The sequence below is a fragment of the Oculina patagonica genome, chromosome 3, assembly GCF_052425735.1.
Source record: "Oculina patagonica isolate OP01 chromosome 3, crgOcupat, whole genome shotgun sequence".
Classification (NCBI taxonomy): Eukaryota; Metazoa; Cnidaria; class Anthozoa; order Scleractinia; family Oculinidae; genus Oculina; species Oculina patagonica.
In genome coordinates, this window is record NC_135760.1 from 14,273,171 (window position 1) to 14,301,155 (window position 27,985).

General features: G+C 40.4%; 1 protein-coding gene across 1 annotated transcript; it reads right to left on the reverse strand.

Annotated features, from left to right (window-relative positions):
- Window positions 1–216: 216 nt before the first annotated feature.
- On the reverse strand, window positions 217–27,735 carry LOC144647506 (uncharacterized). Its single transcript, XM_078507304.1, has 22 exons — window positions 27,669–27,735; window positions 26,062–26,215; window positions 25,054–25,635; window positions 22,358–22,603; window positions 21,074–21,113; window positions 20,301–20,542; window positions 19,679–19,705; window positions 19,526–19,552; window positions 18,881–19,387; window positions 17,948–18,123; window positions 17,048–17,429; window positions 16,187–16,213; window positions 15,413–15,457; window positions 14,423–14,787; window positions 10,021–10,213; window positions 9,520–9,618; window positions 8,300–8,466; window positions 6,517–6,898; window positions 5,734–5,871; window positions 4,547–4,705; window positions 2,220–2,786; window positions 217–1,667 (listed from the first exon to the last, which is right to left on the reverse strand). The coding sequence occupies exons 2-22, from the start codon at window positions 26,192–26,194 to the stop codon at window positions 1,027–1,029; spliced, it is 5,145 nt and encodes a 1,714-aa protein (XP_078363430.1). The 5' UTR covers window positions 26,195–26,215; window positions 27,669–27,735; the 3' UTR covers window positions 217–1,026.
- Between the last annotated feature and the right edge of the window lie 250 nt (window positions 27,736–27,985).

The window sequence follows — 27,985 nt, forward strand, 5'->3', positions numbered from 1 at the left end:
TTACGTAGCTTTAGCTAGCTCGCAAGAAGAGATGTAAAAATTGGCTCCAAATACAGCTTTCGAATGAGTTCCAGACACATGAGAGTACATAAGTAAGGAGTGAATAGAGTGAAACACTGAGAAGAAATAAGAGTAGAGTAGAGTAGAGGCGCAATGGAGATAAACCCCCCCCCCCCCCCCACCAAAACCACCCAATTACATGCATAAAAGTACACAATATTTTATGAATGTTTTAAGGATTTTAATACAAAATCATTAGCTAGGACTGCTACAGTTTTATAGTTTTTCTTATGCACATTTTTGTATTTATTAGGAAATGCGCATTGTAATCAGATTATATTGTTTTTCAGTATATTTCATTGCAACCCCAAATAAAGAAAATTAGTTTAAAAAAATGAAGATGAAAAGAACAGCTGTAAATGACAAAACGATGTTTTTAATTCTCCATTTCTTCGTCTTAAGCTTCTTAAAAGTATCAAGTTCTTCAAAGTATATCTTAGGCAATGTTGACAAAGAAAAAAACCGAGTAAGGTCGAAGAAAGCAGAAAAAATTATAAAGGCTTTATTTGCCTTTTTAATGCAGCTGATAAAGGGAAATTTTCGACTGAAAAGCAGTACTCATGTCTGCGTAGAACTAATACGTCGTGCCCGAGGGATTCCCATACAAAATAGGTGGAGATTCTCGTCGGAAATTTCGAAAAGAACCCCTTATAAAAGAGACCAATCTTGCCATGGCTCAAGCATTTTTAGACCCCTAAAAGATACCACAATACTAAAATTGGAATTTATATTTGCATATTTCTTCGTGTGCAACCCTAAACGAGACCTTGCTGGCACACCCTAAGTGTGACCAAAAATCCCAAATTTACACCCCTAAGCGAGACGATTAGCATCCCTGCCCCTTTCATATGCGAGTACCCCCCCCCCCCCCCCCCCCCCCCCCACACCCACCCCCGGGACATCGTTTTAATGTATAATCAGTATGCTGGGAAATAGGCTTTGAATATGAAAGCACAAGGAAGCGAATCATACCCGTACGTAACGTTTACAGTTATCTTTAGTATTATTAATCTGTTCTGATGTCAGAGGCACACTATAAACCTGCAGACACGCAATTCGACCACGGTAATTTCTTTTATCTCCAACCCGAGCGCCCATTCTTATCGTGTAGTTAGTAGCTAACTCAATATGGCCTAAGTTTTTTGTGTCTTCAAATTTCCCGTTTATCCACAAACTAGCTTTTCCAGTTGTTTGGTCGTAAGTGGCGCCGATGTAATTCCATCGGTTTGGTGCAATTTTAGTGCTTTGTAATGGCTGGACTGACTTATGATGACTTCGATCCACAAAATGAGCAAACAGTTTCCTTGGTTGCGCAAGCCACAGATTCGCTCCCCATCCGTCCTTCTTAAAGTTGAAGATGGGGCCGGCCTTCTCAGGGAATATCCACGCCAGCACAGTTAAGGAATTCTTAGTGTCTAACTTGCCATTATTTGGAAACTCGATAAAACTATTTGGTGTTCCAAGAAATGAGAGAGAGCCACCTTCATTGTTATCAGGCCCCACAGCTGGGATGACGAGGTTCGTTTCTCCGGGAGGGTTTCCACCAATCACATCCCTTGCTTGGTATTTGGCATTCAATGGAAACAGAGCCACCGGCCGAATGTTGGCTGATGGGAACAAAAAGAAAATGCAACAGGGATTCATACATTTAATAGTTGTTAAATACTCCGGCTAAGTTTTTTTTCAGTATTCTGTGAGCAAAATCAGGCATGTTAGTGTGGATAGACCTAATTCGGTATGCAACTTTTATTAAAGCCCTATACTATACGAAGAGTATTCCGCCGCGCGCGAGAAATATTCCTTGGTCTCTAGGGTACCCTGGTGTATAAAACCATGTTTAACCACTTTAGTACTGTTCAAAGAGCTACCCGATACAGTTACGAAATATTAACACATAAACATCAGTGGGCTTGCAAGACTTTCTCACGTACATTGCGAGACAGTTTCGTGAAAAGTGCCTTGGAATTTTGGAACCTTGGAACTAGGGGAACATTGGAACTATAGCGTCCGAAAAACACCTTGCCTCTTCATAAACTGTTTGCTACCTTGGTAGCTCCTGGCTGAAAATAGGAAACTGGCACAGTTTTATAAAGACAAGCGTTGTGAAAACAAAGCAACGTTTCCCCGTTCAGTCGTAAACGTTTTGAATGATTTCCTACCTTTGCAGATTTTGCCTTTAATTGCCTTGATAATAAGACCAAGCTGAGTGACGTCAGTTCTAAGCACGTGACCAGCATCCGGGTCTGTGGCTATTTGATCGAGTTCTTTTGCATCATACATGTTTCCTATCCCAATAGAGAAAACAGTAACACCAGAGTCTCTGAGCGCTTTTGATGGAGCTAGAACATCTTCAGTTGATTTCCCGGATGTAAGTACAATCAAGATATGAGGCACGTTTTGTCTGGAGGTAACATCAAACAGTTTGTTCTTCACAAGCCTTAGTCCTGCGCCAATGTTGGTACTACCACCTACATATTGGATACCATCTATTGCATTTTCGACACTTTTCTCGTCAAAATATGTCTTGAAATTCAAGACAGTTTGCGAATTGGTGGAGAATACAACAAAGCCAATGTGGGTCTGCAATTGGTTGATGACAAACATACTAGAAATGGCTTTAACCATGGCCAGACTAGTTTTAAAATGTTCTTGTCCCTGTTTGTCCTTGTTTCCAGACGCATCAACTAGAAACGCTAGATCAACCTTGTCTCTACACACCCCAGCGCCTGTTGATTGGAAAATAAATCAGTAAAAACAGGTTCTCGCCCTATCCAGTCCACAAAGAGAAACGAAAAGTTGTTACGCCGGTTTTCTGACCTTTGTTGATATTTCCACGTCACACAAAATCTAATAGTGGCGCCATTGAGTTGACTTACCGTATGAAGTGATTCATATTTCTAACAACTAGACAGAAATTTTTATCCCAATCTTTCATGCCATGTTGATTGTACTCATAATAATTCTATAATACTTCAAGGAAATGGGTGGCATGTGGTTAAGAAGGGATGAAGTTCTGCTTCGTATCTCTCGTTTTCTGCTTGCAGAAAACGCGCAAAGCGCTTTAGGGGGAGGCTTGGATGATGTTGATTTAAAAGGAGCTAGGGGGAAAGTGATAAAAGTCTTTTCGGGAGGTATTGCGACCTAATGTTTAGCATTCTGACTCACTTTATTCACCTAAGACATCCTAGTAATTATTTTACAATTCTTTACCTTTTAATCAAAATCTCCTCAAGTCTTTCATTTTAACTTAGTTTGACAAAATATCGCGTCCTCTTCGATCCTGGCAAGTTTGCCAAGTGGGTAATTAAACAAGACAACAACGCGGGGTTTCAAGGAAAAAGGCAAACTTTATTAGTTCTGCAAAATATTTAACGTAACATGCTGACAGCACTGCAAGGTGTTAAAAAGCCAGCTTAACCTTTTCCAAGCCGAAAAATAAACTTAAATTTGGCAGCGATGTGCAGCCGAAACGTGAAACTGACGCACCGTAATAGTAAACTTCGCCAGAGTTTCATGGCGTCTATCTCGGTGTTACACATCCAACAGCCTTGAACTTTTGAGTGTAAACTAAATGGCACTATATAATTTATTATATCTAACTAGGTATTTAAAGGGAAAATTGCGTCTAAGTTAAACAATGATCCAAGCATATTCATATGTCCTGTTAATGTTTGTAGAGGCAGTCAGTCAGATCCAACAAAATGTCACGTGAGTTCTGTAATGTTCTCTTGTTTCTACGCGCATGCGTGAGAGGTGGCCGTAAATCTTCTCCTTGGTCCCCCAGACTATTGCTCTTGTTTCTTGTTCCCTGTGCAATAAGTGTACAGCCGGTTACTTATGTGAACAACTATTATCGACAATGAGGTACTATCCCTGTAGACTAAACGAACTTCAGTTGAACCGAGACTTACGGCCACCTCTCAACAACAACCCCCACACCCCTCCCCCCCCCCCAAAAAAAAAAAAAAAATTGTCTAAGACGGTCAAAGCTGCTGAAGCAGTGCTTGCTTAATTGCAATTTTATTTTTTAGAATAAGGATAAACTACAGTCTCCCCAATATATCTTGAACTAGCTTTTTCCTCTGCGCAGTCGGTCGGGACGGGCCAAGCAAGCATCCTGACTCGTTACACATTAGTTTGATTTTTACTTTTGCACACATGGTATTGGCTATTTTTCATTTTCAACACTTTATTGTTGCTTAAATATTTCCTAAGGTGTCGCCGCTTAGCATTTCTACCTTCCCACAACAATAACCTTTCTTAATCCACCAGCTCATTCGATCTGTCCCCGGGATGGCCGTTGATCCCAAGTTCGACCGCATTTTTCATTATTCTTCTTCTTCTCTCGCTCTCTTAGAGAATCGGTAGTCGCAGGGCTTGCTTTCCCTCTGCTCCATAACTTTACATGAAGACCTCGCTCTGCCCTCCCCCATTTCTAGCCAATATTACTGAAAGATAGCTTAAACTGTGTTAACTTATATCGTACCTAAAAGTCCATCGGAAATCATGTTCTCCTTGACAACAACCCCTGTACCCGATTCGTCTGTAACATTTCCTCCTCCTTGCTTCTTCAACTCAGTAGGATTTCCAGCAACAACAATGTTCCCTGACACCCTTTCACTGCCGTCCGCTGATACTTTGTCTCCTCGATCAAAAAAGGACTCGTGTTACATGCTTATATAAGGTACCTTATTACTACATGAAATTTTCGCGGCACGTTAATTTCGCGATTTTGAGGTGCACATATTTCGCGACACTTTAATTTCGCGTTTTTTAGTGAGACACAATTTACATTTTATTGGCAATATATTTTGACATGCCTTTGAATTATATAAATCGACTTCATTGAAGGAACAATAACGTCAAAATTAACAAAATCGCAAGGCTGGACTTAATCTCGGCAATAGTAACAACAGAGCAGTTCTCACAATGTCAACAAGTGAGTCAATTGACGACAACATCTATTACTAACATATGCTAGTCACTTAATATTCGCGCCATGTTATTAAATTATGTTCGCGACACTTATTGTTCGCGTCACTTTAATTTCGCGATTTTTTTAGAATCGCGAAATTCGCAGAAATTTAAGTGTCGCGAAAATTTCATGTAATAAGGTAATAACGTCTTCTGTGACTGTGTATGTTTAACAACACTGGAGGAGTGGAGCAGATCAAGAACAAGAAAATCTACGAGAATCCTAGAATGCCGTTTCCTCTTCTTACTCCGTTTCCACCCTTGCCGAGGTCTTTTGTACATGAAATTGAGTACAAGTACGAGTTTTGAAACCAATTTTATGCGTGTGCCTTAAATGATTGCTTATCACACCAATCTAGATATCTTATACTTAATGTTTATGTGTGTGTTAGTTAACAACAGGTCGAAACAGGAAAGAAATATAGTTGAGTTCGTGAGATAAAATTGTCTTGAAATTACTGAGTCGTACGAGTACTCAATTTCGTACTCTTAGTTATAGGTAAAGGTCGTTCATAATTATACTTAATATATGAAGTTTAGATTTCGTTCTAAATTTCCAATCACTCCTTTCTATCTATTTACAGCATCATCCTTTATTATATATTGTGTTAATTCACATCTTACCTAGAAGTCCACCGGATATCACGTTCTCATAAGAAACATCCTGTGTACCCAAATCATCAGTTGACGTTTCCTAAATTCCTGAAATTACTGCATCTCCTGGCTTTTTTCTAATAATCTTTATCAACTTTTTGCCGCCAGAGATTATTCGACTCCCGGTTGAAATGATTCTGGAGGAACTGCTTGTGCTTGAGCCACTTGCCCCTCCTCCTGCCACTACACACAAACATCAAAACAGGGATCAGGTTAAGATTTTAACTAACCTGCGAGCAGGCTCAACTTCGATCACACGCGCAAAATACAAAGAGCGATTCCGCGAGCGAAGCGATACGGCAGGGAGGGCTCACTCGCAGCTAGGGCCGCTCGCTATCGCGGCTTCGCCACTCACGTCTCGCGGCTTCGATATTTCCCAAACGTGAGCCTGTTCGCAGGCTAGATTATAAAGTACTAATGCTTTCACCGAATGCCCATGTATCGATCCATGTACTGTTAACAACACTATTAGAAGTAATCTTCGATCAGTTCCAACGTTAACCGGAGCAAACACAGAAGACGTGCACACACAATGTAATTTTTGTTTTGCGTTTTGATTTTGAACAACCCCAGAAATGTCTTCTTATCTTTGATTTGCTAAAGATCTACGTTAATGTGTGATTTGTTAGACCGAGGGATTAACTGCTTTCACACATAATGCAATGGTCACACGTGTGACCGTTGCATTCAGTGGTTTGTTTTCACACAGTTACACATGATGCCCCCCTAATGCTGTAAAAGAAAAAAGTTTTTTTCACTCAGTCATTATCCTGGACAAAACTGTTGAGAAACTTCCACAGAAAGCGAGAGACGAGAGAGTGTACTTACCTTTCCAACATGTTTGCACTATGGAGCCCACAAGTGAACCAAGCGCACTAAACTCTGCTTTAAACATGTACTGCGAATCTGGGTCCGTAGCCATTTCTCGCAGTTGTTCAAGATCGTAGCTAGTACCCATACCCACACTGATCACGGTCACTCCTGCGCCCCTGAGCTCCTTAGCTGGAGCACCGATGTTATCTGATGACTTGCCAGCAGTTAGGACGCAAGCAATTTTGGCAACACCTGCTCGGGCACCTTTAGCAAACAGAGCATCCTTGGCAGTAACAAGCGCCTGGCCAGTCTTTGTACCACCGCCAAGATAACTGATTCCTTCAATTGCCGCAACGAGTTCTGATTGGGTGTAATGTTGATCGAATCCTGACACAACCTACAATGAACAAAAATCTCGAAAGTGATAATTTGTAATTGCTATCTCAGAAACTTGCCTGTAGTTTTAGACTTTTGTAGTTTTAGCAGGTAGAAGCAAGTTCCATTCTTGTCTGTATTCGCTCAAAGCTCAGAGCTTCCGCAATCTGTAAACCTTAAATATATGTGGAAAAACGTAATGGCATGCTAACGATTTGGAACACAACAAGGAAGGCAGTCATCTGTTAGTGGCATGAGCTACTCAGAATTTCTTTCTTGAAGTGTTTTTGTCACATTTGAACCTAGCCCATGTCTTAGTTGAGTGCCTAGTATCACTGTGGTATAGCACAGATAGTAAAGCTTCCAACCAGGGTGCGGAAGCATTATGGGCTCGAATGGTCTTAGAAGGCACAATTTTTAGTAGCTCGGGTCAAGTCCTCTAATCGATTCTATATCGATACTTTTTCCTTCAATCTGAATAACGAGTATTTTAGATTCGCTGGAATAACGCAGAGGACGTTGATGAATATGCTGAAAATAAAAAAAACGAGATTTGATTTGTCTACGCGCGTATGCTGACGAATCGACGGAATGAGGGTTGAAAAGGTGTACTGGAGTGGATTGATCGGAGTAGGCAATCAGGAGAACTGGTAAAGTTGATGCATGCATACGTGAAAATGCTCTAGAAGAAACTATGGAATGAAGAAGCTTTAAGACGGAATCCACTAGGAAGTCGAGTAATATTTATTAATGTTGGACAAAAATCAACTACCAGAATAATTTAAATCCTATTGCGTTATTTCCTACCCTTAATAAAAGGTAAAGATGTAAGTAATTATCCGTGATAACACCAACAACAATTTCTTATCAGAGTCTGAGAAAATGAATTTCAAAGTTCACAAGGTATAGGCAAAATCTCACGTGTAGCCATTTTGTAAATTCGTCTTAAGCGATTCAGTGGAATTCAGCGGAACTTCGAAATTTGTTTTCGATGTTTGGTGTTGTTAGAAAAGATTTGTTTTGATAAGATATTTGAAGCAGTAACAAAAACGTTTGCAATAATGTGGAAATAATTCTGGTACAACAATTTCTTATCAGAGTCTGAGAAAATGATATTCAAAGTTCACAAGCTATGGGCAAAAGCTCACATCTTTTAAGCGATTCATGGGAATTCAGTGGAACTTCGAAATTTGTTTTCGATGTTTGGTGTTGTTAGAAAAGATTTCTTTCGATAAGATATTTGAAGCACTAACACAAAAGCTTGCAATCAGGTGTAAATAGTTTTGGTACATAATTTTGTCCAATAACTACTCGAAGTCCTGGCGGATTTCCTCTTAAACTTTTAAATGCATGATGTAAGTCAGATATCAGTGGACCGCTTACGTGATCAACAGTTACAAGAGTGACTCGGGAAAAGCCCTACCTTAGATGCATCGCTGTAAACAATGAGTCCAATATGAGTTCCCTCTTTGGAGACCCCCAAACGTTGAGTGAGTTCTTTCACAAAATTCAAAACTTTTTCAAAGTTTCCTTGCCCAGACTTTTCTGATCCGTCGATAATAATTCCACAATCCAGCTTTGGCTTCGATCCTATAGAACAAACGTAGAAAAATTAATCAACTAGTGAAGTTTATCACTTTCACTTTTATTGTGTGTTGGGTGCTGACTTCGATCCTGAATCCCAGGGCCGTAACTAGCAAGAGACAAGCGCGGCACTAGCCTCGTCTAGATTTTTATCCAAATTAAAAACAAAATATGTATTGTTGGGAAAGTAAACACCAGTTGACAAGATTGATTTTTCTCAAAAAATACGTCATGAAAAATGTCTCTGAAAGTGTTTTGGAGCTTCTAGTTTTTAAAATTTTCCGGAGGAAATACCCCAGTACCCCCTAGCAAGTTCTTGCCTCGTCTATGGCAAAGGTATGGTTACGCCCTGGAATGACGTATTAAAAGGCGTAATCGGTTGGATTGTTCTAGTTGATTTTGTTGATCGTTTAAAATATAACCGTATTCTTTATAATATAACATTTCTTCATTAGCCTTCATTTACAATTGTTTCACATTTAATAAGCCTGTAAGTACCTTGTATCAGGAGCGATTCTAGATTATACAGGTGGATTTAGTTTAATCTCAACGCATAATATACTGTGAATTTGAATAATTCCTTGATCAGATCAACCCAAGCTAGGAAAGACAAGAGACCCCAGGCATTGTTTTTTTCTAGTCAGAAGTAATGATTTTGTGTTTTGATCTTGAATAAGTTTGAGTAAAGTCAACTGTTATTTTTGATAGGCTTACGATGTTTTAGTGGTAGGCGCGGTGGTCTTATGGTTAGTTCGCCGGACTCCTGATCGAGTGTCCGGGTTTGAACCCTGGCCAGGGTGATTGAGTTGTGTTCTTGTCAAGACACTTTACCCTCGTCTTGCCTCTCTCCAACCAGGTGTATAAATGGGTACCGGCGAATTTACTGCTTGGGATAAACCTACGATGGACTAGCCTCCTATGCAGAGGGGGGGGGGGGGGGGTAGAAATACTTCTGGTCGGTTCATTCAACTGAAACCGGGATAAGCCTCTAGGCTCGAACGCAGACCTTACCCTACGACGTATTTTAGCAGTTTCGTATAGCTACAAATAAAATGGTACCTTTTAGAGAATTTGAAGGACTTTGAGGACCTGAAGGACTTGAAGGATTTTGAGGATTTGAAGGACTTGAAGGACTTTTTGTCAATGTTCCTCCCGCAGCTGTTAAAGGAAAAGTTGATGAATTAGACAAAATAAAGGCCTTTTTAGGGAAGTGGCCATAACAAGTGTACTCGACGAGGACCCACCTTAAGTAGGGGTTGGGTGGCTATGCAAGATACCACCTGTCTGATTAGTCAAATGGACAAGTTGAGACTTTCATATGAAATAGTAGTGTATGAAGCTTGCATTGCTGAAGAAATGGCATAAGAAAGTTTGAATTATTTTCTTAGATCCTACTCCTGATAGGGTGGGGCTATACAAACAAGACACCATCTTTTAAAGTGGGGAAGGTGGGGGGGGGGGGGGTACATAAAGAGACCACTTGTCTTTTTGTAGAGTAGTGGGTCCTGTCTGAGAACAAAAGGTTTGTTGGATTAAAAAATTAAAACACAGAATACTCACCCTCACAACACAGCTTTTTAATTTTCGGAAGCATTTGATCAAGCTCATCGAAACCGCCTGTTATGACATGTTTAGAGTTTGGGTCAGTTGCCATTTCATCTAACTCGTCCTTCTTGAATCCTTTTCCGATTCCAAAACTGAAGATGGTCACTCCCATGTCACGGAGCTTCTTTGAAGGTTCCTCTATGCTGTCCTTTGGTCACAAACACAAAAATATATATAAGGCTCATTAATTACACTTAGTCCATGAGCCAAATTTAAAAAGGAGCCTAAAAATAGGTTTTCGTAGCACCCCCCTTAATACCTAGTGAAATTGGTATCAAATTAAAGCTGAAGGTCTGAATTTTCTCAATCCACTTGTCACCAGGACGGAAAGTGGTGCATAAGGGAGATATGACATGCTTTTTACGGGGGGAGAGTGGAGATAAGTTTTGCTTTGTAAATACAAGTAATGTCAAATCTCCAATACAAATCGCAAAAAACACGCCTAAAAGTGATAAAGTCTTTTTACAAACGTGTTTAAAATTAGTATTTTGCCACATTTCACACTTTTTATCTTTTTTGCTTTCCACCAGTTGCCATGGAAACCGTAAAAAACCCCATTCCTGCTACTTTCTTGATTACAAAAGTCGTTTTCTTATGTTTACAACCCAATTATTACGAAAAAATCAATTGTTTTCGTGTTTTCCCCTTTTATTCGCCTTAGCTTGTTTGTAACACAGGGTATTTTGAGCCTTTGTCCCGTCATAAACTTAGCAACCACATGGCAGGGTCCACCATCTTGAAAATTTGCTGAATCAGCAGAAGGTGAGAAATTGCCTCTTTTTCGCAAAAATAGCCTCCTAGCTATTATCTTTTAATCAGTTTCTAGTGTAGTAGTTTGTCTTATAACCATCCTGGTATTTGTGAGACATTTTTAAAACAATTTGCAACATGTGGAGAGGATTCAAGTCGTAGCTTCAGGACAACGGTCACCCAACCAACTACTTAAAACTCACTAATGCCATAGTGGATATTAAAAAAGACATTTCCGCTGAGAAATTTAATAGGCTTCTCACGATGGCAGACTTCGTCAAGATCCTTGATCTTTTCAAGTTATATAGTGAAGAAGACAATGGCTCCATTACAAAGTTCTGGAGATCGTACTTTGAAATGATCTCGTTGATGGTGACATTTATCAGAGCAACAAGAGAAGGCAACTGGCCCCTCCATCTTGAGTGCATCGGGGAAGTGCTGCCATGGTATTTCGCCTAGGACCATGTGAATTGTGCTGTTTACCTGGAACATATGATCCAGCTACCAGAAACCCGCTTTGAAGCATTAATGATGTTAGAGAATGGAGACTTTAGCGTCCAGAGGAACACTGAACATGGATTTGCTCAACTTCCCGTTGACCAGACCATAGAACAGACTTTAAACAGAAGTACGAAAACAAAAGGTGGCATCCTTGGCTTCAGTCTAAAGAAGAATGCGGTACAGCGATGGATCTTGACTGCGCATTCTCGTGCCCTGTTTGTTGATTAGTGTCGTATGATGACAGGCAAGAAAGAAGAAGATCGTCTTCACTAGGAAGCTGGGAAGTCATGGATTAAACGCGATAAAGTTGTAAGGAAAGTAATGGAAGTTGTCAGCAATTGGACGGATCCATTTGAACCATCAGAGGAACTCGCCAGTCTTAGTTCTGGTTGTGTAGCGACTGAAACCAACAAGTTAGATTTAATTGCCGCCAAAGAGAAAGAAACAGAAACTCTGACAGCGTTTGTGAGGACAGACTGCTGAGTGATTCTTTAGGTTTCTTTGAGCCACTCTCCAAGTTGAAGCCTTGTAATTCCGTGACGTTCAAAGAAAGACAACCGTGTCAAAGGGAGGATGGCCTGTCCTTATAAGAACAGAAATAATCTTTTTGCTGGATTACTTGTTATTGGTCAAAGCAGGGAAATAGATCTCAAACCGGAGTTGCCAGTCCACGAGCTGGGCCCACTTCCATGGTCGCTGGCGCGCTAGTGAAAACCAACAGAGCGGCAAGAATATGCTGAAAGGATCGGCAGCCGTGTAATGTATGTTACCCATGATAACCACTGCACCAAGCTTGTCGTCATAGATGGATGTATGACAGCGACTGACGAAACAGAACTGTATTCCGACCAGAAAGAAGCTGACACACGGATGTTCCTCCATGCGAAACACGCATCTTCACATGGACATCAAAGGGTCGCCATAGTCTCCCCGGATACAGATGTTGAAGTGGTGACATGTCACCACCAATCAACCATTCCTGCCGAACTGATCTTGATAAGTGAGGAAAGAAGTAGATCACGCTTGATAAGCGTTCCCCGACTGTGCGATAAGTTGGGTCCCAGGGTATGCCGAGTCCTCCTAGTTTGCAGGCATTAACAGGTTGTTATGCTATGAGTTCATTTGCAGGCAAGGGCAAGAAAAGGGCGTTTGAAATGGTCAGAGAATGCCAAACCATGAACGACAGTGTCCAAGTTCTTAGAGAGAGCCTTCCCCTGAGCGAGAAGAGCATTACCAGGTTGCAAGAACTGGTTTGTACGTACAACGATAATCGGTGCTAGCTGGTCAATAACCTCCGTTACAAAGTTTTTTGCAAAGACAAAAACGTGCAGTCTCACCAACTCCTGCCAACAAGCGCTGCCCTTCGATACCGCCTAAGCGAGCCAACTACCAGGTTTTTCTCTGAAGGAAAGCCTTACAGCCAAGAATTGAGCAAGAACCGGTCAGCCATGGATTGCAACTGAAGGAAGGACGCCTTGAGATCGTTTGGACAGACCTGGCGCCAGCACCACAGGCTGTGATGGAATTAGTTAGCTGTGGGTTCCGCGGGAATTGCCAAACAAGGCGATGTCGGTAAAGGCTTGCCTTGCACAGAAGCTTGTGCTTGCTCTGAAAATTGCATGAACAGTGCAACAGACTTTAAAGATGGAGATGACGATCTTAATGGTGAAGACAAGTAGATAAGCACTGGACTCAGGCTATGGCTAAAACATATGGCATAAACAGACTCTTGCATGTAAAAAATCCCTTTTAGACAAATATCGGTGTTGGCTATTTCTTGTTGTTAAATACTGAAATTTGTAATTTGTTTGCAACATTTAAAAATAAAAGTTATCAAGAACATGTATTGCCAAATAACAGAATAAAATGTAGTTATCTTGAGACTCAGCTTAACTTATTTCGAAACTTGCTTTGTTCCTTCGCTCCTCTTTAGTGTAACCTTAGTTTGACCTTACATGCATTCTTGTGTTGCAAAAACAATTTTTATGAGCAGTTAAGTACAAAGTGAAGTTTTAAATATGACAAGAGTCGCCCTTAAGAAATCATGTGAGCCTATCTACGTCCACAATTAATGGCCATTTTGCGAAAAAGAGACAATTCCTTATCTTCTTTTAATTCATCAAATTTCCAGCATGAAGGACGCTGCCGTGTGTTTGCTAAATGCATGATGGAACAAAGGCGTATCATGCATTGTGTTATCAAACAAACTAATGCGATTACAAGGAAAACACACAAAAAAGAATTATTTTTCGTGCTAACTGGGTTGTAATCATAAGAAACAACATTTGCAATTAAGGAGATAGTAGCAATGGGATATATTCATGGTTTCCATGGCAACGGGTGCAAAAAGGCTGGTCACAAAATTACGAAAAGTGTGAAATATGTTAAAATACTAATTTTAAGTGTATCTGAAAAAGATTGAGACAACTTTGAGCGGGTATTTCGTGATTTGTATTAGGGTTTTTACATCACGTGTATTTACAATGTAAAAAGTATCCCCACCTCCCCCTAGAAAAAAACCTTGCCCTATCTCCCTTATGCACCAGTTATCATCCTGGTAACAAGTAGTTTTAGAAAATTCACACCTTTAGCTTTAATTTGATACCAATTTCACTAGGTATTAAGGGGGGTGCTACAAAAATACATTTTTGGGGTCTTGGCTCATGGACTAACTGAGATACCGATAACTCGGAACCTCGATAACTCGAACCTTCCGCTATAAACTCGAACTTTCTGTGATTCCCCTACAGGCCATTTTCTTATTATTTTACCCTTGATAACTCCAATCCCCGAAAGCTCCAACCTTTTTCGATTGCCCAGCCCTGAAAGTTCGAGTTATCGAGATTTAACCGTAGTTATTTAGAAGGAGTAATTAGAAAGTGCTAAACTATACTTTGTTAATTTTATTACGGTTCAACCGTAAAAGGACCTTTCAAATAAAACAATTTATATTATTTTTAATAAAACGTATTAGATTTAAGCTTAGAGGCTACAAAATAAAGCTATATCTGGGCTGGGAAACGGAATTTATCATCGGCCCCCACGCCCTTCCTCAGGACCCTCTCCACGCAATAACCTGAAAAAATTTCTATATCTAAATTCTAACCTGAGATGCCCCATCAGTCAGGACAATAAGGATGTCCCTCACTCCTTGCCTCGCACTGACTTCAAACAAACCAGTTCGCACCAAATCCAGGCCCTCTCCAGTGTAAGTGCTTGACCTTGGATACTGTACCTTGTCAATAGCATCCGTCATCGATTGCGCATCAAGATATTTCTCAAAATTAAAGATGACTTCTGCAGTTTTGGAATACACTACAAGCCCTGCATGTGTGCCATCTTTGGCGATGTTGAAAGCCTTGACGAAGTTCTTAAGGAACTCCAGGCATTTTTTGAAGTTTCCAGGTGTTGGGAAATCGATGCTTGCAGAACCGTCCAACAGAAAAGCAAGGTCTATTTTGGCTTTGCAATCTTGAGAAAAGAAAAGATGCATTATTATATAAAATATAATGAATTACCAGGATTTCTCTCGCTAAGAAAAATCATTTCCACCGTAAAAGATATATAGAGATTCCAACACGTTTGCGGACGAGCTTGCCCTGTTTCAATGCTGAGCGAGCCGAAGTTTATCGATATTAAGTCAAAACATCTTCGGATCTTCCTCGGCAATCTTCGGAAATTTTCGGGAAAGTTCGCAAACATTCGTACGACCTCCGGACAACATTTCGAAAATCTTCAGAAATCTTCGAAAAATAGTCAAATACTTCAAAATTAGTAACTTTATAAAATAAACAAAATCGTGTTCAAATCGATGTCTCAAGAGTGAGCTGCTCTCACTCGTGAGATATCGATTGGAACACTCGAAGATAAATTTCATATCCCCGCGCACCCATATATTATCCTTTCTCAAGGCAAACGATTCTGCCCGTTGATTCATGAAACTCGTACTCTGGCTAATCAGAGCTTTTTCAAACAATTCATAGCGTGGCTTGTAAATTTATCTTACGGTCCTTGTTCTGTCCAAACCTAAGATGCCCGCTCTTACGTGGATGGTAAATAACCCAGTATTTTGTATTAACAGTTTGGTTTGACTTACTGGTTTCAGGAGCTGGACCAGATGGTGGAAGCAGGTTCGAAGGTACTGTAAAAATAATAATAACCTTGTCATTGTTATTCTGACTACCCAATGGGTTCCTGTCATTTGCGTTTACCGCTGGTACACTGCAATGTATTCTACCATTCGATAGAAAAATCCGAGCTTATAGTTTCTGAATTGTTTTAACATTTAAAAATGTTAGCCAAAGACTGAAAAAATGTCAAAAATGAGTATTTTAACTTTACAGTTTGATGTGGCCAGTCTATATTCAGACGAATATTTATAAAGTAGTACTTTACCTATGTAAGAATCTTCCGAGAATACTGACAGTGGTTTAAATTTTTCTGAGAAAAGGCATTCTCATGGAGCCCCCACGGGCAACAAACGGAAATTTCCTAGAGCTTGCATGAGTAATGATTTCAACTGCAATGCCACTAACTGAATGGCGTTGCAGTTTTTAGTGGCTTTTCTAAGTTTTAAACAATGGCACGATCCTCGCACCGACGTGAGCCCAGCAGTTAAAGAAATTGGGGAAAGAACCCGTGACCTCCGCGATACTGATGCTAAGCTCTACCAGCTAAGCTAGATGGAATTTAATCTTTCTTTTCTGCGAGCTAGCCCAGTGCTCATAGAACTCCCGTTTTCAAAAAATACACATGATTTCAAATCAAGAGACAACGCCAAAACACTTAATCTTTAATATAAGATTGAGGAAATAAAATTAAACACTTGTTAGGAGGTTATTTTATACTCAGTACTCTGCATTTAACTTACATCGTGGCTGAATTGTTCCACCGGCGGCTAAAGAGAAGATTATAAAAATGTATTAAGAAAAATCAAGTTGTAATGTTACGTAATAATATATTCAAAAGTGCGACAAAATTAAGAGAATTACTAAAAGTGGCAATAGGCTGCTGGAATTTATTGTCATAGTATAAAATAACAAGCAATAAAAAGAAATGATTATTGTTATGAAGTAATAAACATTTATCATTCAGCAAAGGCCTTAATTATTTGTGAGAGAAGTTTATAAGAGACTGGTTTTCAAGAGCCGCGTCACTGGACAGCACGGCCGTCTTCCCGATAACGTTCTGACGCAATTGTTTTTAAGTTGGTAGTATTGTAACCCAGTCAAGGAAACGCCCTTGATCTATTGTTGAAGATTCTTTAAGAGTGCCTGATAACATAGGAGGCGGACCAGAGGGGCAGGGGGGCTGTAGGCCTCCCAAAATGAAAACTAGTAGGGTTAGCCCCCCCCCTCCCCCACGTTTTGGTGCCGAAAATATCGCGAGCGCAGCGTTAAATTGGTTCGTTAAGATATTCCGTCTCATGAGTGAGTTCAGAATTCTTCGAAACTTCCTTGGAAGTCTTCGGGAAACTTCGTTTATCTTCAGAAAAGATCGGAAAAGTTCGTATGGCCTTTAAACAACAATCGGAGAATCTCCGAAAATCTCCGGTCTAGAAACTGCTCAGGAAACAAAAAGTTGCTAAAACCTGTACAAAATGCTCCGCCACCTCAGTGAAATTTCAATCCAATGCTCAGAACTGATATGAAAATGAATTTTGTGCCAGAACTAAGATTAATTAAGAGAAAAAGGATCCTTACTACGCCAACAATCAAGAGTGTATATTTACCATTGCACGCAATTCCTATTATAGAATCCACAATTGAACCAAGCGCGCCAAACTCTGCCTTAAACACGTGCTGTGAATCTGGGTCCGTAGCAATTTCTCGCAGTTGTTCAAGATCGTAATTTACACCCATTCCTACACTGATCACAGTCACTCCTGAGTCCCTGAGCTTCTGAGCTGGTGCACCGATGTTATCTGATGACCTGCCGTCTGTTATGACCACAGCAATGTTGGGAACGCCTGCCCGTGCGCTTTTATCAAAAAGATCAGATTTGGCTTTTTCGAGCGCTTTTCCAGTATTTGTTCCACCTCTAGGATACTTTATTCCTTCAATCGTAGCAACAGTCTCTGATTGGGTGTAATGTTGATCGAATCCTGACACAACCTTAATGAATAAAAAACATTGATTATTCATTACTTTTAGAAGGTCTTTCTAGCTTGAGAATTTTAGCATGCAGTTAAAGATAAATATCGAGGAATCGATTTATTAAAGGTTAAAGATGCACTTGACAGGACGGTTAGCGGATATAGGCATGTACCAGAACTGGTTGAAAGTTTGTGCTTATATATGTGAAATTGTTAAGGTAAAAATTCTGGAAATATCTGAAGAATATGGTAACGTCTACATACGAGCCTAGTGGCCCTTTATGCCGGAGCATGTCCCAGTTCCAGTTCGCAGGGTTACTTCCAGCATTAAATTCGCCGGTTCCCATTTTTACACGTGGGTGCAAACAACGCAGTGCCCCGGCCAGAGCTCGAACCCGCACCGCTCGATTCGGAGTACGGCACACTAACCATTAGGCGCCTCCCACTACTATGCAGTAAACATTCGACACCTTTAAAGGCATATTTAAGCCAGACATTTTAAATAGGCTACCAAAAGCTTATGGGGTGCAGGCTTACCTTTGGTTCATCGCTGTAAAGCAGAAGTCCAACATGAGTTCCCTCTTTCGACACATCGAAACTTCGGGTGAGATCTTTAATAAAATTTAAAACCTTTTTAAAGTTTCCTTGCCCGGACAATTCTATGCTTCCTGAACCATCGATGATAAATCCCAGGTCCACTTTTGCCTTGCATTCTATGATCAGAGAATAATCAAAGAATTATAGATCACCTAACGACGTTTTCTACTTTATCGAGAGAGGTATGCCATCACAAGTGTAGATTCCGACCTTCGGACGTAATGTTTGAAGGTTTTATTGTGTAAAATTATGATCCTTTATAACAACAACAACAACAACAACAAATAATAATGTAGCTGCATGCGTTTGATAAGCCAGTAAAGCTAATCACTATTGTTCCCCAAATTATTATTTTGTGTATAACTTTTATCATGTAAGTAGTAATTCTTACATTTTAGTATTTTATGTGTCTCCTTTTAGTAGAAGGATTCTTTCCTTTGGCTGGTCTTTTTTTCTAACACAATAATAAAGCTTCTTACTTTCCACCGTGACTCAAAGAGCTTGTAAATATCCTGTATCCGAAAGTGTACTATAGGTTGTATTTGCATAGCGTGAAGCAATAGTCGAGTGAATTTGAATAGACGAGGCAGTTCAGTGGATTAACAAATTTTCGAGACCAAAACTCAAAATAAATTTTCCAATGATTAATAACGCACGCAGCATTTGAAACGCGCGGATTTGTTTTGCTATAGAAACGCATCGATCATATGACATAAAATCGAATTTCTCTGAATTTTCAAGCACGAAAGGACATGGGTTCCTTTTCGTGACTTTGAGTTGATTTTGAAGCTTTCCTTAGTTGGCAAAACAACGCTCGAAAAACCTTATCAACTTAACAAATTAAATTAACATATTTAATCTATATTTTCTCACTTGAAGCGGGATTTGGAGGATTCGGACCACCTGTTGAATTGCCATTCGTTGTTCCATTGGTACCATTGGGGCCACAGGGTCCAACAGGTACAGGAGAAATACATCCTCCGGTTGCATTCCCTGGGGGTGGACAAGGGTTGCCACCTGTGGTCGCGTTTGTCACGTTAGGACATCCTTCGGTGAGCTTCCCCTCAATCACGCAAGATGATCCCATGCCAGGACATGGAACCATTCCCTGCGCTGGGGCAGGACAGGGTGCCACACCCATTGGCTGAGATCCTATCTGTACACATCCAGCATCAACAGTTACACAAGGTGTACCTCCCATGGATCCTCCTCCGCACATAGGAGCTCCCATAGTTATGCCCTGGGGTGGACAAGGTGTTCCTGTTCCCATGCTCCCACAGCCTCCTATTGGTGTTACCTGGGGTGGACAAGGCACCCCTCCCATTGCACCTGGGCTGCAACCGCTGGTTGGTGCGGTCTGGTTAGTTTTGGACGCTGTTCCTGTTCCATAAATTGTAAGACGTAAGACGAAATAATTATTAAATAATTGTATAATGAAGAATTAGCCATGTGCTTAGTATGTTATTAGTGGACGTTCATCTACGTTATAAGGCATTAAAGAGGTCAAGATTGACTCACCATTTGATGCCCCGTTAGTTCCATTGACTGCAAGAGAACCAGACATTTTCGTGTTAATTTCGATCAACACTAAATCGTTTTTGGTTTCACTCACTGTTTTGCCTTTGTCATTTGTTATACACAATGGGTCAAGATTGACTTTTTTCAACTCACCATTTGATGTTCCATTAGTTGCATTGACTGCAAGAGAACCACAAATAATCGTGTTAATTATGATTGACACTTAATCGTTTTTAGTTTCACCTGCCTTTTGCCTTTGTCAACTCTGAAACACTCAAACAAACACGTAATTCAGACGACGGTGTTAAGTATTTTCTAGCATCTGTTAAGTTCCGAAATGTAGCAGATAGGGTTTAAGAACTCAATTAATTTGTCAGAGATGTTCGAAATCTGGCTTACAGTGTCTGTAGAATTATTTTATTCTCATCGAGATTGCCAGTATAGCCCGGGCCAAACGAGGATGAGAGTCGATGAGAGTTGACTCTCATGAGAGTTTTCGTCAACTCTCATTGACTATCATCATCTCGGGCCAAACGAGAACGAGATGCCGTCAACACTCATCGACTCTCACGAAAAATTTGAGCATGTTCAAAGTTGACGAGAGCGCACAAGAGTCGATGAGAGTGCATGAGAGTTCCATGCCAAACGAGAGCGAGAGTTTCAACTCTCATCAACTCTTATCCTCGTTTGGCCCGGGATGAAAGAAATAACGGCAGTAACCAAACGGCATTTTAATACAAAATATAACTTAATAGACTGTCGACTTGAAACTTACCATTGCAACCTGGTATTTGAATTGTACATCCCCAACCACACATTTGGCCTGCACCAGGTTGAGGAGTGCTGCATGTAGTATTCGTAGCTTGCGAGGAAGAATTATTTGCGCAGGGATTTGGCGGACATGTTGTTGCGCAGGGGTTTGGCGGACATGCTGAAGTTGAACCGTTACCAGTTCCATTTTTGCTGTCCAAAATCTTTGGTGGTTTTACCAGCGGCTGGTCATCTTCATCTAAGAAGCTGTGTCAGACAAAACATGGCTAGTTAAAATGCAATTATGTTTCAAAGTTTTTTGTAAACCCTGTAAAGGAGGTATGTCCTGTCGGCAATTGTAAGTACAGTCACGGTTTACAAAAAGGCGTGCCACGGTGGCCTACGGGCGAGAGGTCCAGATTCGAGTACGGAGTCATTCAGTTTTGTTGCTTGGAAAAATACTTTAATATCGCATTTCCTCTCTTCACCCAGGGGTATAAATGGGTATCGAAAACCTGACAAAATGCTTGATGGAGGTTTACCTGCGATGGACTAGATTCATATAGAGTAGCAATACTCCTAGTCGCTTCTTGCTACGAAAACCAAAACAAGCTGCAGTGGTATAGGTGCACATTGGCTTGAGTGCTAATTTTAATACTACCTCGCTTACTGTTTGTGAGTAATTATCTTAATACGTAAAGAAAAAGAAACATTATTTCATGATGTAATTCAATCTTGTCTCTAATCGTTCTCACAGTATGTAAGTAGAGTTCATTTTCTAATAGTTCTTGTACCTACCTATACACCTCGTTGCTCCAAGGCCCTCCTTCGCCATCACCTATAAAGCAGAAAAATGTTTAATACCGTGGAACGAATACTGTACTTTAAAATACAGTGTAGTTTTTATTGCAACCAGGATTCGATACGCTTTGAATAAGATAGCCTGCGAACAGGCTTTCCGGAGATTTCCGATGAGCGCTTGGACGGCGCCAAGCGCCGGCGACGAGGTGCGAAGCGCCGAGAAAGAAAGCCTGCACGCATCTCTCAGGATATCGAGTGTTCGCGTCCAAATTTTGGACGCAATGTGCTGATTGGTGGATTTCAATTATTTGTGACGTTGTCGATGTTTCCGGTAGAGACAAAAATCAAAATAGAACGTGTCTGGTTTGTTCTTGAGAACGGCGTTAGCGGGCGACTGCTTGCCAATTTTTCGAGGCGATATTCTTCGCGAGAAGGATATTCTTACTTACATCTGGTGTTCGAACATTTGTTTTTCCACTGGGCCACAAGATCAGAATTTTTACTCGGGTCGATCGCAGATCAGGGTCGATAATATCCTCAATATTTGGAAGTGCGTCTTCATTCTCGTGAATCGCGACGGCCGGTGCTTGAGGTCCTTGAAATTGCATTCCCAGTGATTTTCGAGCACTGGCTCCGACTCTGGGTCTGTGAACTGCATCTTCGGAACTTGGCCGTTGGCTGTCAGAAGAAACTTTCTGTAATTTTTAGCTCGCGGGCGACCGACCATTATTTGTTTTCCTTAGTTTAAATTTGATTTCCGGCGTGCGGTTTAAATGCTTTTGTTTAAATGTGACAATTGACAAGCTAAGCAATCTGCGGGGTGTTCGTGGGCGGCATTTGCGATTCTCAGAGATGCGTGCAGGCTTTCCCCTCCATTTTTGCCCCGCCGGCCGAGCGCTCTCCAGAAAGCCTGTTCGCAGGCTATGAATAAGACAGCGGTTTTTATTTATTGTTAAGGGTAATCAGGTTCTTGGTTTACCTTTTCATGAGCTTTATAATGGGTTTCAAACTTGTAAAAAATGTACCCTAGCCAAAAAGAGCAAATGCCGCGCTGTCTCTAAGATCGGGGGCAAAACCAAAAGCAAAGCTTTCACTTGCGCGAAAGCTGCGTTTTCCCACGCTTACATAGTACCGTTTGCACATCCATATATGTTTTGGCTTCCTGACTGCTGATTGGTTTATTCAGTTGTTAGCTGTAGAGTGTTCGGCCAGTAGTCTATTCAATAGCGTCCCATGTTATGCTCATCATGACATGCATATATACAATCACGAAAGTTGTACCTTTGCATTCTGTGCTGGGTCCAAGCTTTCGGTAAGTGTTCTCGGCATTTTTTCCTCCAAAACACTGTCCACCGTTCTGCAGTGCAAACAGCTTCAAGTCTTGGTCATCGGCTGCCTCGGCGCATTTCATCAGAGCGTTGACTCGCATACTGTAGTCATGTTGTTTGAGTTGGGAATGCTTACCCTCTAAACTATCCATGACACGGTTTTTAGGAGAATCTGCCCAGCAACCGATGCTTTTAAAAACTGCATCATAAAAAAGCTGAATTAGGAGTTCTATTAAGTTTTTGAAAAACACTTTAAAAGAAAAACTGGCAAAATCAGTAGCGAACAACGTTTTGCAACCCTCATGACAGCATTGTCAAGTTCAAAATTTTAGTGTCAAATGCGATAAAATAGTTATGAATATAATTACATAGTTATAGATACAGTGTGGAAACGGCGGTGAAAGTATTTATGAATTTAATTATACGTACAAAAATTAGGATCGCATTGTTCGCCAAGCAAAACTTTTTACGCAAAACAATGCGCTTCCAACAGCAAACCAATCAATCAATCAATCAATAAAATTTATTTACCCTCGGAGCTGACGGGGGCTGGCTAGGCCCCTAGCAAAACATATGCTAAAACAAAACATATGCTAATGAAGAATATACGTAATGATATATACGTAATGAAGAATCCCAAATGTTCCTGACAATTGTCTTATCACAAAGGGTTGCTGATGAGTTGAACACGGGAATTAGAGAACTAGCCTGCGAACAGGCTCCCGAGTGGGGTTTTTACGCGAGCGAAGCGAGCGGAAGAGCGGGGCCTGAGGGGGAGTACGGGGGCGCGGGAGCCTGTGGACAGTCTTTTGAAAACGCCGATCCATGATACCAGATTCTGGTATCATGATCTGATTGGTCAGAACGCTAATTTTTGACAAGTGAGTGATGAAAAATAATGGCATACACAACACGCAAAAAAGTCAACCGACTTGCGTGTGGTTAGATATGCAATAAATCTACATGAATCCTACATTTATCTTGTGGTGCAAATGTCACACAACGAACAAAGGAAAGAGGCGAAAACCCAAAACATCGAGCTCAAAAGACTAAACGCTCGTTAAAATTGATGCAAGATACATATCCTTAGCGACAGTAAATAACGTGTCTCTAAAACAAAGCAATAGCTTAAAGCCTTTGCAAAATAAAGCTACGCAGTCTCTGGCTAAAGTGGACAGAAATAAATATGTCATCCGTGATAAAAAGCAACACACATTGCAACACTATAAACAGCCGGGCCCGGCCTTGCAAATATAGAATGCAAGTACATAATCAACATATTCACGGAAATAGGATCTGTGTCCTTCCAGAGCGAACATTTTTAGAGCTTAAAACACATCTTGCGAATATGAATGAGCCAAGGCTAACCGCAATAGCAAAATTTAATACAGAGGTGTCAAAATGTACTAACGGGAAACGGTGCAGATCTATCATCTCTACACATCTGCTGAGCGGCAGTCTTTCGACTCTACTTTATAACCTAAAATCGCCTTCTTATAATACAAGTGACAGAGCATAGTGCCCTTTCTAAACAACTTTGAAGCGTCAAAATAAATTGGACGACCAAATCCAATTTTACCGAACGGCTTATTTTGTACAAAAGTCACGAAGTAGGAGTCTGTGTAGGCCTGTCATCTGTTTTTTTGCTAGGTCTAATTACCCTACTGACAGATGTGTTACAGGATCCATTACAAGTGGGCGGATGGGCGGAATCAAACAAAGTCTACAGGCTCCCCCTCAGGCCCCGCTCTTCCGCTCGCTTCGCTCGCGTAAAAACCCCACTCGGGAGCCTGTTCGCAGGCTATTAGAGAACAAATCCAGCTAGTGATCATGGTAGGATTTGTAGAGCTGTCACTCCGCCTTAAAACATCCTCGATTTTTTCTTAAATTCTCAGGCCGACCAACTTTTACACTGAGAAACCATAATTATCCTCAACTGATTTCCATTCATTTCTTTTTTCTGAATACAATTAAGACGGAATCCACTAGGAAGTCGAGTAATATTTATTAAAGTTGGACAAAAATCAAGTACCAGAATAATTTAAATCCTATTGCGTTATTTCCTACCCTTAATAAAAGGTAAAGATGTAAGTAATTATCCGTGATAACACCAACAATAATTTCTTATCAGAGTCTGAGAAAATGAATTTCAAAGTTCACAAGGTATAGGCAAAATCTCACGTGTAGCCAATTTGTAAATTCGTCTTAAGCGATTCAGTGGAATTCAGCGGAACTTCGAAATTTGTTTTCGATGTTTGGTGTTGTTAGAAAAGATTTCTCTTGATAAGATATTTGAAGCAGTAACAAAAAAGTTTGCAATAATGTGGAAATAATTCTGGTACAACAATTTCTTATCAGAGTCTGAGAAAATGATATTCAAAGTTCATAAGCTATGGGCAAAAGCTCACATCTTTTAAGCGTTTCATGGGAATTCAGTGGAACTTCGAAATTTGTTTTCGATGTTTGGTGTTGTTAGAAAAGATTTCTTTCGATAAGATACTTGAAGCAGTAACACAAAAGCTTGCAATCAGGTGTAAATAGTTTTGGTACATAATTTTGTCCAATAACTACTCGAAGTCCTGGCGGATTTCCTCTTAAATACAATGCCCACAGATTATGATTGAAAGAAAAACACATTATAATGCTTACATCTTCCTTTGATCTCAAATTTTTCCGTTCTATCAGGAGGAGTAGGTTTAGGTTTGGCCTTTTTAGCGTCATTTTTTGGCTTTAAGGCCGATCCTGGGTACATCAACGACGCCGCTGAATTTACGATTGATCCAGCTTCATTTGATGTGACTTGGGAAGGATATGAATACTGCTGGTACTGATCATTAGTGTAAGGGCTTGAGGAAGATGTCGAATAAGACAATTGCTGAGCTTGTGTGTTTGTTGACAGAGGGCTCAGTGGCGTTGAAGATGAGTACGATGATGAATATGGAACCGATGCGGAATAGGGCGAGGCGGAGTAGTAAGATGAAGAGGCTGGGTACGAGGACGGCGAGGAGTATGAGGAGGAAGCGTAGGAGGGAGACGGAGAATCTGAATACTGCGACGGGGCGGGATATGGAGCAGGATAAGCAGAAGGGTAGTAAGGCGCTGGTGCTGGATGATAGGAGGGAGCGTAAGCTGCATACTGGTTAGCATAAGGATATGAAGACCAGCGACGACGAGCAGCTTGTGCTTTTTTAAGAACATTAATGCGACGGTTGGTCCTCCATGCTGAAAAACCTGAAGACAAAAGAGGATCACTCTGTTTCGTTTTAAAATCTAATTTACTGTCAGTATTGCTGTACACTGGCTTGGGTTTTTTTTACCCGAAGGTCAAACAGGTTGTTCAGCCCAATTTTAAAGCTGGTACAAAACTGACTGACTGGCTGACGGACGGACTGACGGACAAACTGACTGGCTGAGTGGCTGACTATCTGACTGACTGACTCTGTGACAGGCCGACTGACTGCCGATTGACCGCCTGGCTGAGTGAATAAACAAATGAACTAAAGAACGAAAGACTGATGGACGAAAGGAATGGACAACTGACGTAATGAAATGACTGACTGACAGACTGACTGACTGACTTGTTCAATTTTAGTATAGGATTATTTAACATAATATTCAACTGTATGCTTCAAGACAAAACAATTCGCTGTTCTTTACCTGATCTTTTGCCGCCGGTGAGAAACTTTTTAATCAGTAAGTTACGATGACGGTTTTTCGTTCTTCCAAAGGTACTAACAGCCATGATAATCAATACTAAACTCAGCAGAAACCATAATTTATCCACTGACATCTTTGTTTTGCACTGCAACCCCTAACAAAGATAATATGTTTTTAGTTTGCTTTCTTCTCTCTTTTACAGCTAGGTATTACTTTAAACATTGTGATCCACATCAAAGTGACTACATTGGATGTCAAATGATAAAACGAAACTTTCATTTCAATCCACGACTAACCACAATATTTGTTTGCCAAAACACACTCTGTGCCAAATGGGAACGTAATGCAAAGCTCGTCAAAATTGTCAATCTCGGCGGATTATTTCTTAAAACAGGAGATGGTGGGCTAATTTAGAGATAGAATAAAAGATTATGTACTAGTAATAAGACCATTCATGGCAGTTCGTCACCTGTTCTCATCGCGCCATGGGGCGCATAAGGCCTCTACCACTCTCTCTCCAGCGTTAGCGGTCTTGTGCCGCCTTTAGGATTTCATTCTAGGTCAAATTCATGGAATTATGGACTCATGGACTTAAGACGGATTCCGCTGAAAGTTCGAGCAATGAGTACGAAAATTAATTACCAAAAATATACTCATAGCAGGATAACATTTTCTATACTATTTAAAAGATCTTACTGAAATTCATTTGTGTAAGTGACGCCGTAATTGTATTTTAAAGCATTCACGAGAAAATTAAAGTTAAACCTCGTTAAAATGTTTAAAACGTGCGCCATTTTGTTTTGAACTGGCGTGAAACGTCCGTTTTAACTGAAATACAGGCAACTTCAAAGCCATTTTTCTCTCGCGGGGTCAGCTTGAGTGCTAAAGTTTTGGCAGATTTTTGTTATCTGTACTCAAACCGTTACTATGTTATGAGATCTATTTGGTACCTTTATTTTTGCCTGTATTGCTCGAATGTTGAACGGAAACCATCTTAAATTCTTTCTCCGAGTTTTATTTTATTTTTTAGATCTAGGGCCTCCCCATTGTCGATTTCCCTCTGGTGTAAAGTTACATAAGGTCAGGAAAGAAAGCTTTAATAGCTTTACCTGTCGGTTACGCGTTTTGCAATAAAATGATCTTTTCTGCTGGAGGGCTTTTACGGTAAAACCTACTTTATACTTCATGCAACAGATATCTCAAAAATAGTAATCAGAAAGCAGGATCGACTTAATCGTAACAGAATCGTTAAAGATCAAAAACGTATTTATGGGCTTCCTGGAAAACAAATTGTCAGCATTTTTTTCAGTCAGCACATTTTTGGTTCCATGGTGCAAATGGCCCCTAACTACCGTAGATTAATAATATTGCTGCTTAGGTGGTTGTGAGTCCGTGTAACTTAACTTCAAAACCCATCGATGAATACAACGCGATTTTTAAACTGAAAAAGGGGGTCTCACTTGACCTATAACCATAACATGTTAACCACCTGTAGACGGAATCTGTCCTAAATCCAAAACTCTTTCTTCTGAAGGGCGCTGAATTCTTTAGTAAATAAATGCGATTCAGGGAGTAATTGCTCAGTTGAGATTTGTTCTTTTCCTTACCTTTTCTTTGCGTTCTTTGTTTTTTCAAACTCTATTTACACACATTGATGACATGGGTATAGTGAACGAGCATTGGGACAACTGATGCGTCTGTGATTATGAAACGCGTATAACCTTAAACTGCTTCAATGACCTCATATATTTCACTACCTTTAAATAATTACTGACAGACAATTTGTCAAATCTCAACTTAAAGCCCTTAATACATGTCTTAAAAGTCGTAAAACGAGAATTAAAGTCATTTTGGTACAATTGATTTTGACGGACATCTCAAGATTAGAAAGTAAATAAGCGACTTCAGATGTACGCGTAAGCCA

Bases quoted from the DNA above. Each gene is read 5' to 3' on its own strand.
- LOC144647506 (XM_078507304.1), bottom strand. From the start codon at position 26,194: ATGTCAGTGGATAAATTATGGTTTCTGCTGAGTTTAGTATTGATTATC. The intron at 25,636-26,061 runs GTAAAGAACAGC...TTTTGTCTTCAG, and splicing joins CACCGGCGGCAAAAGATCAG to GTTTTTCAGCATGGAGGACC. The intron at 22,604-25,053 runs GTAAGCATTATA...TTTATGATGCAG, and splicing joins ATTTGAGATCAAAGGAAGAT to TTTTTAAAAGCATCGGTTGC.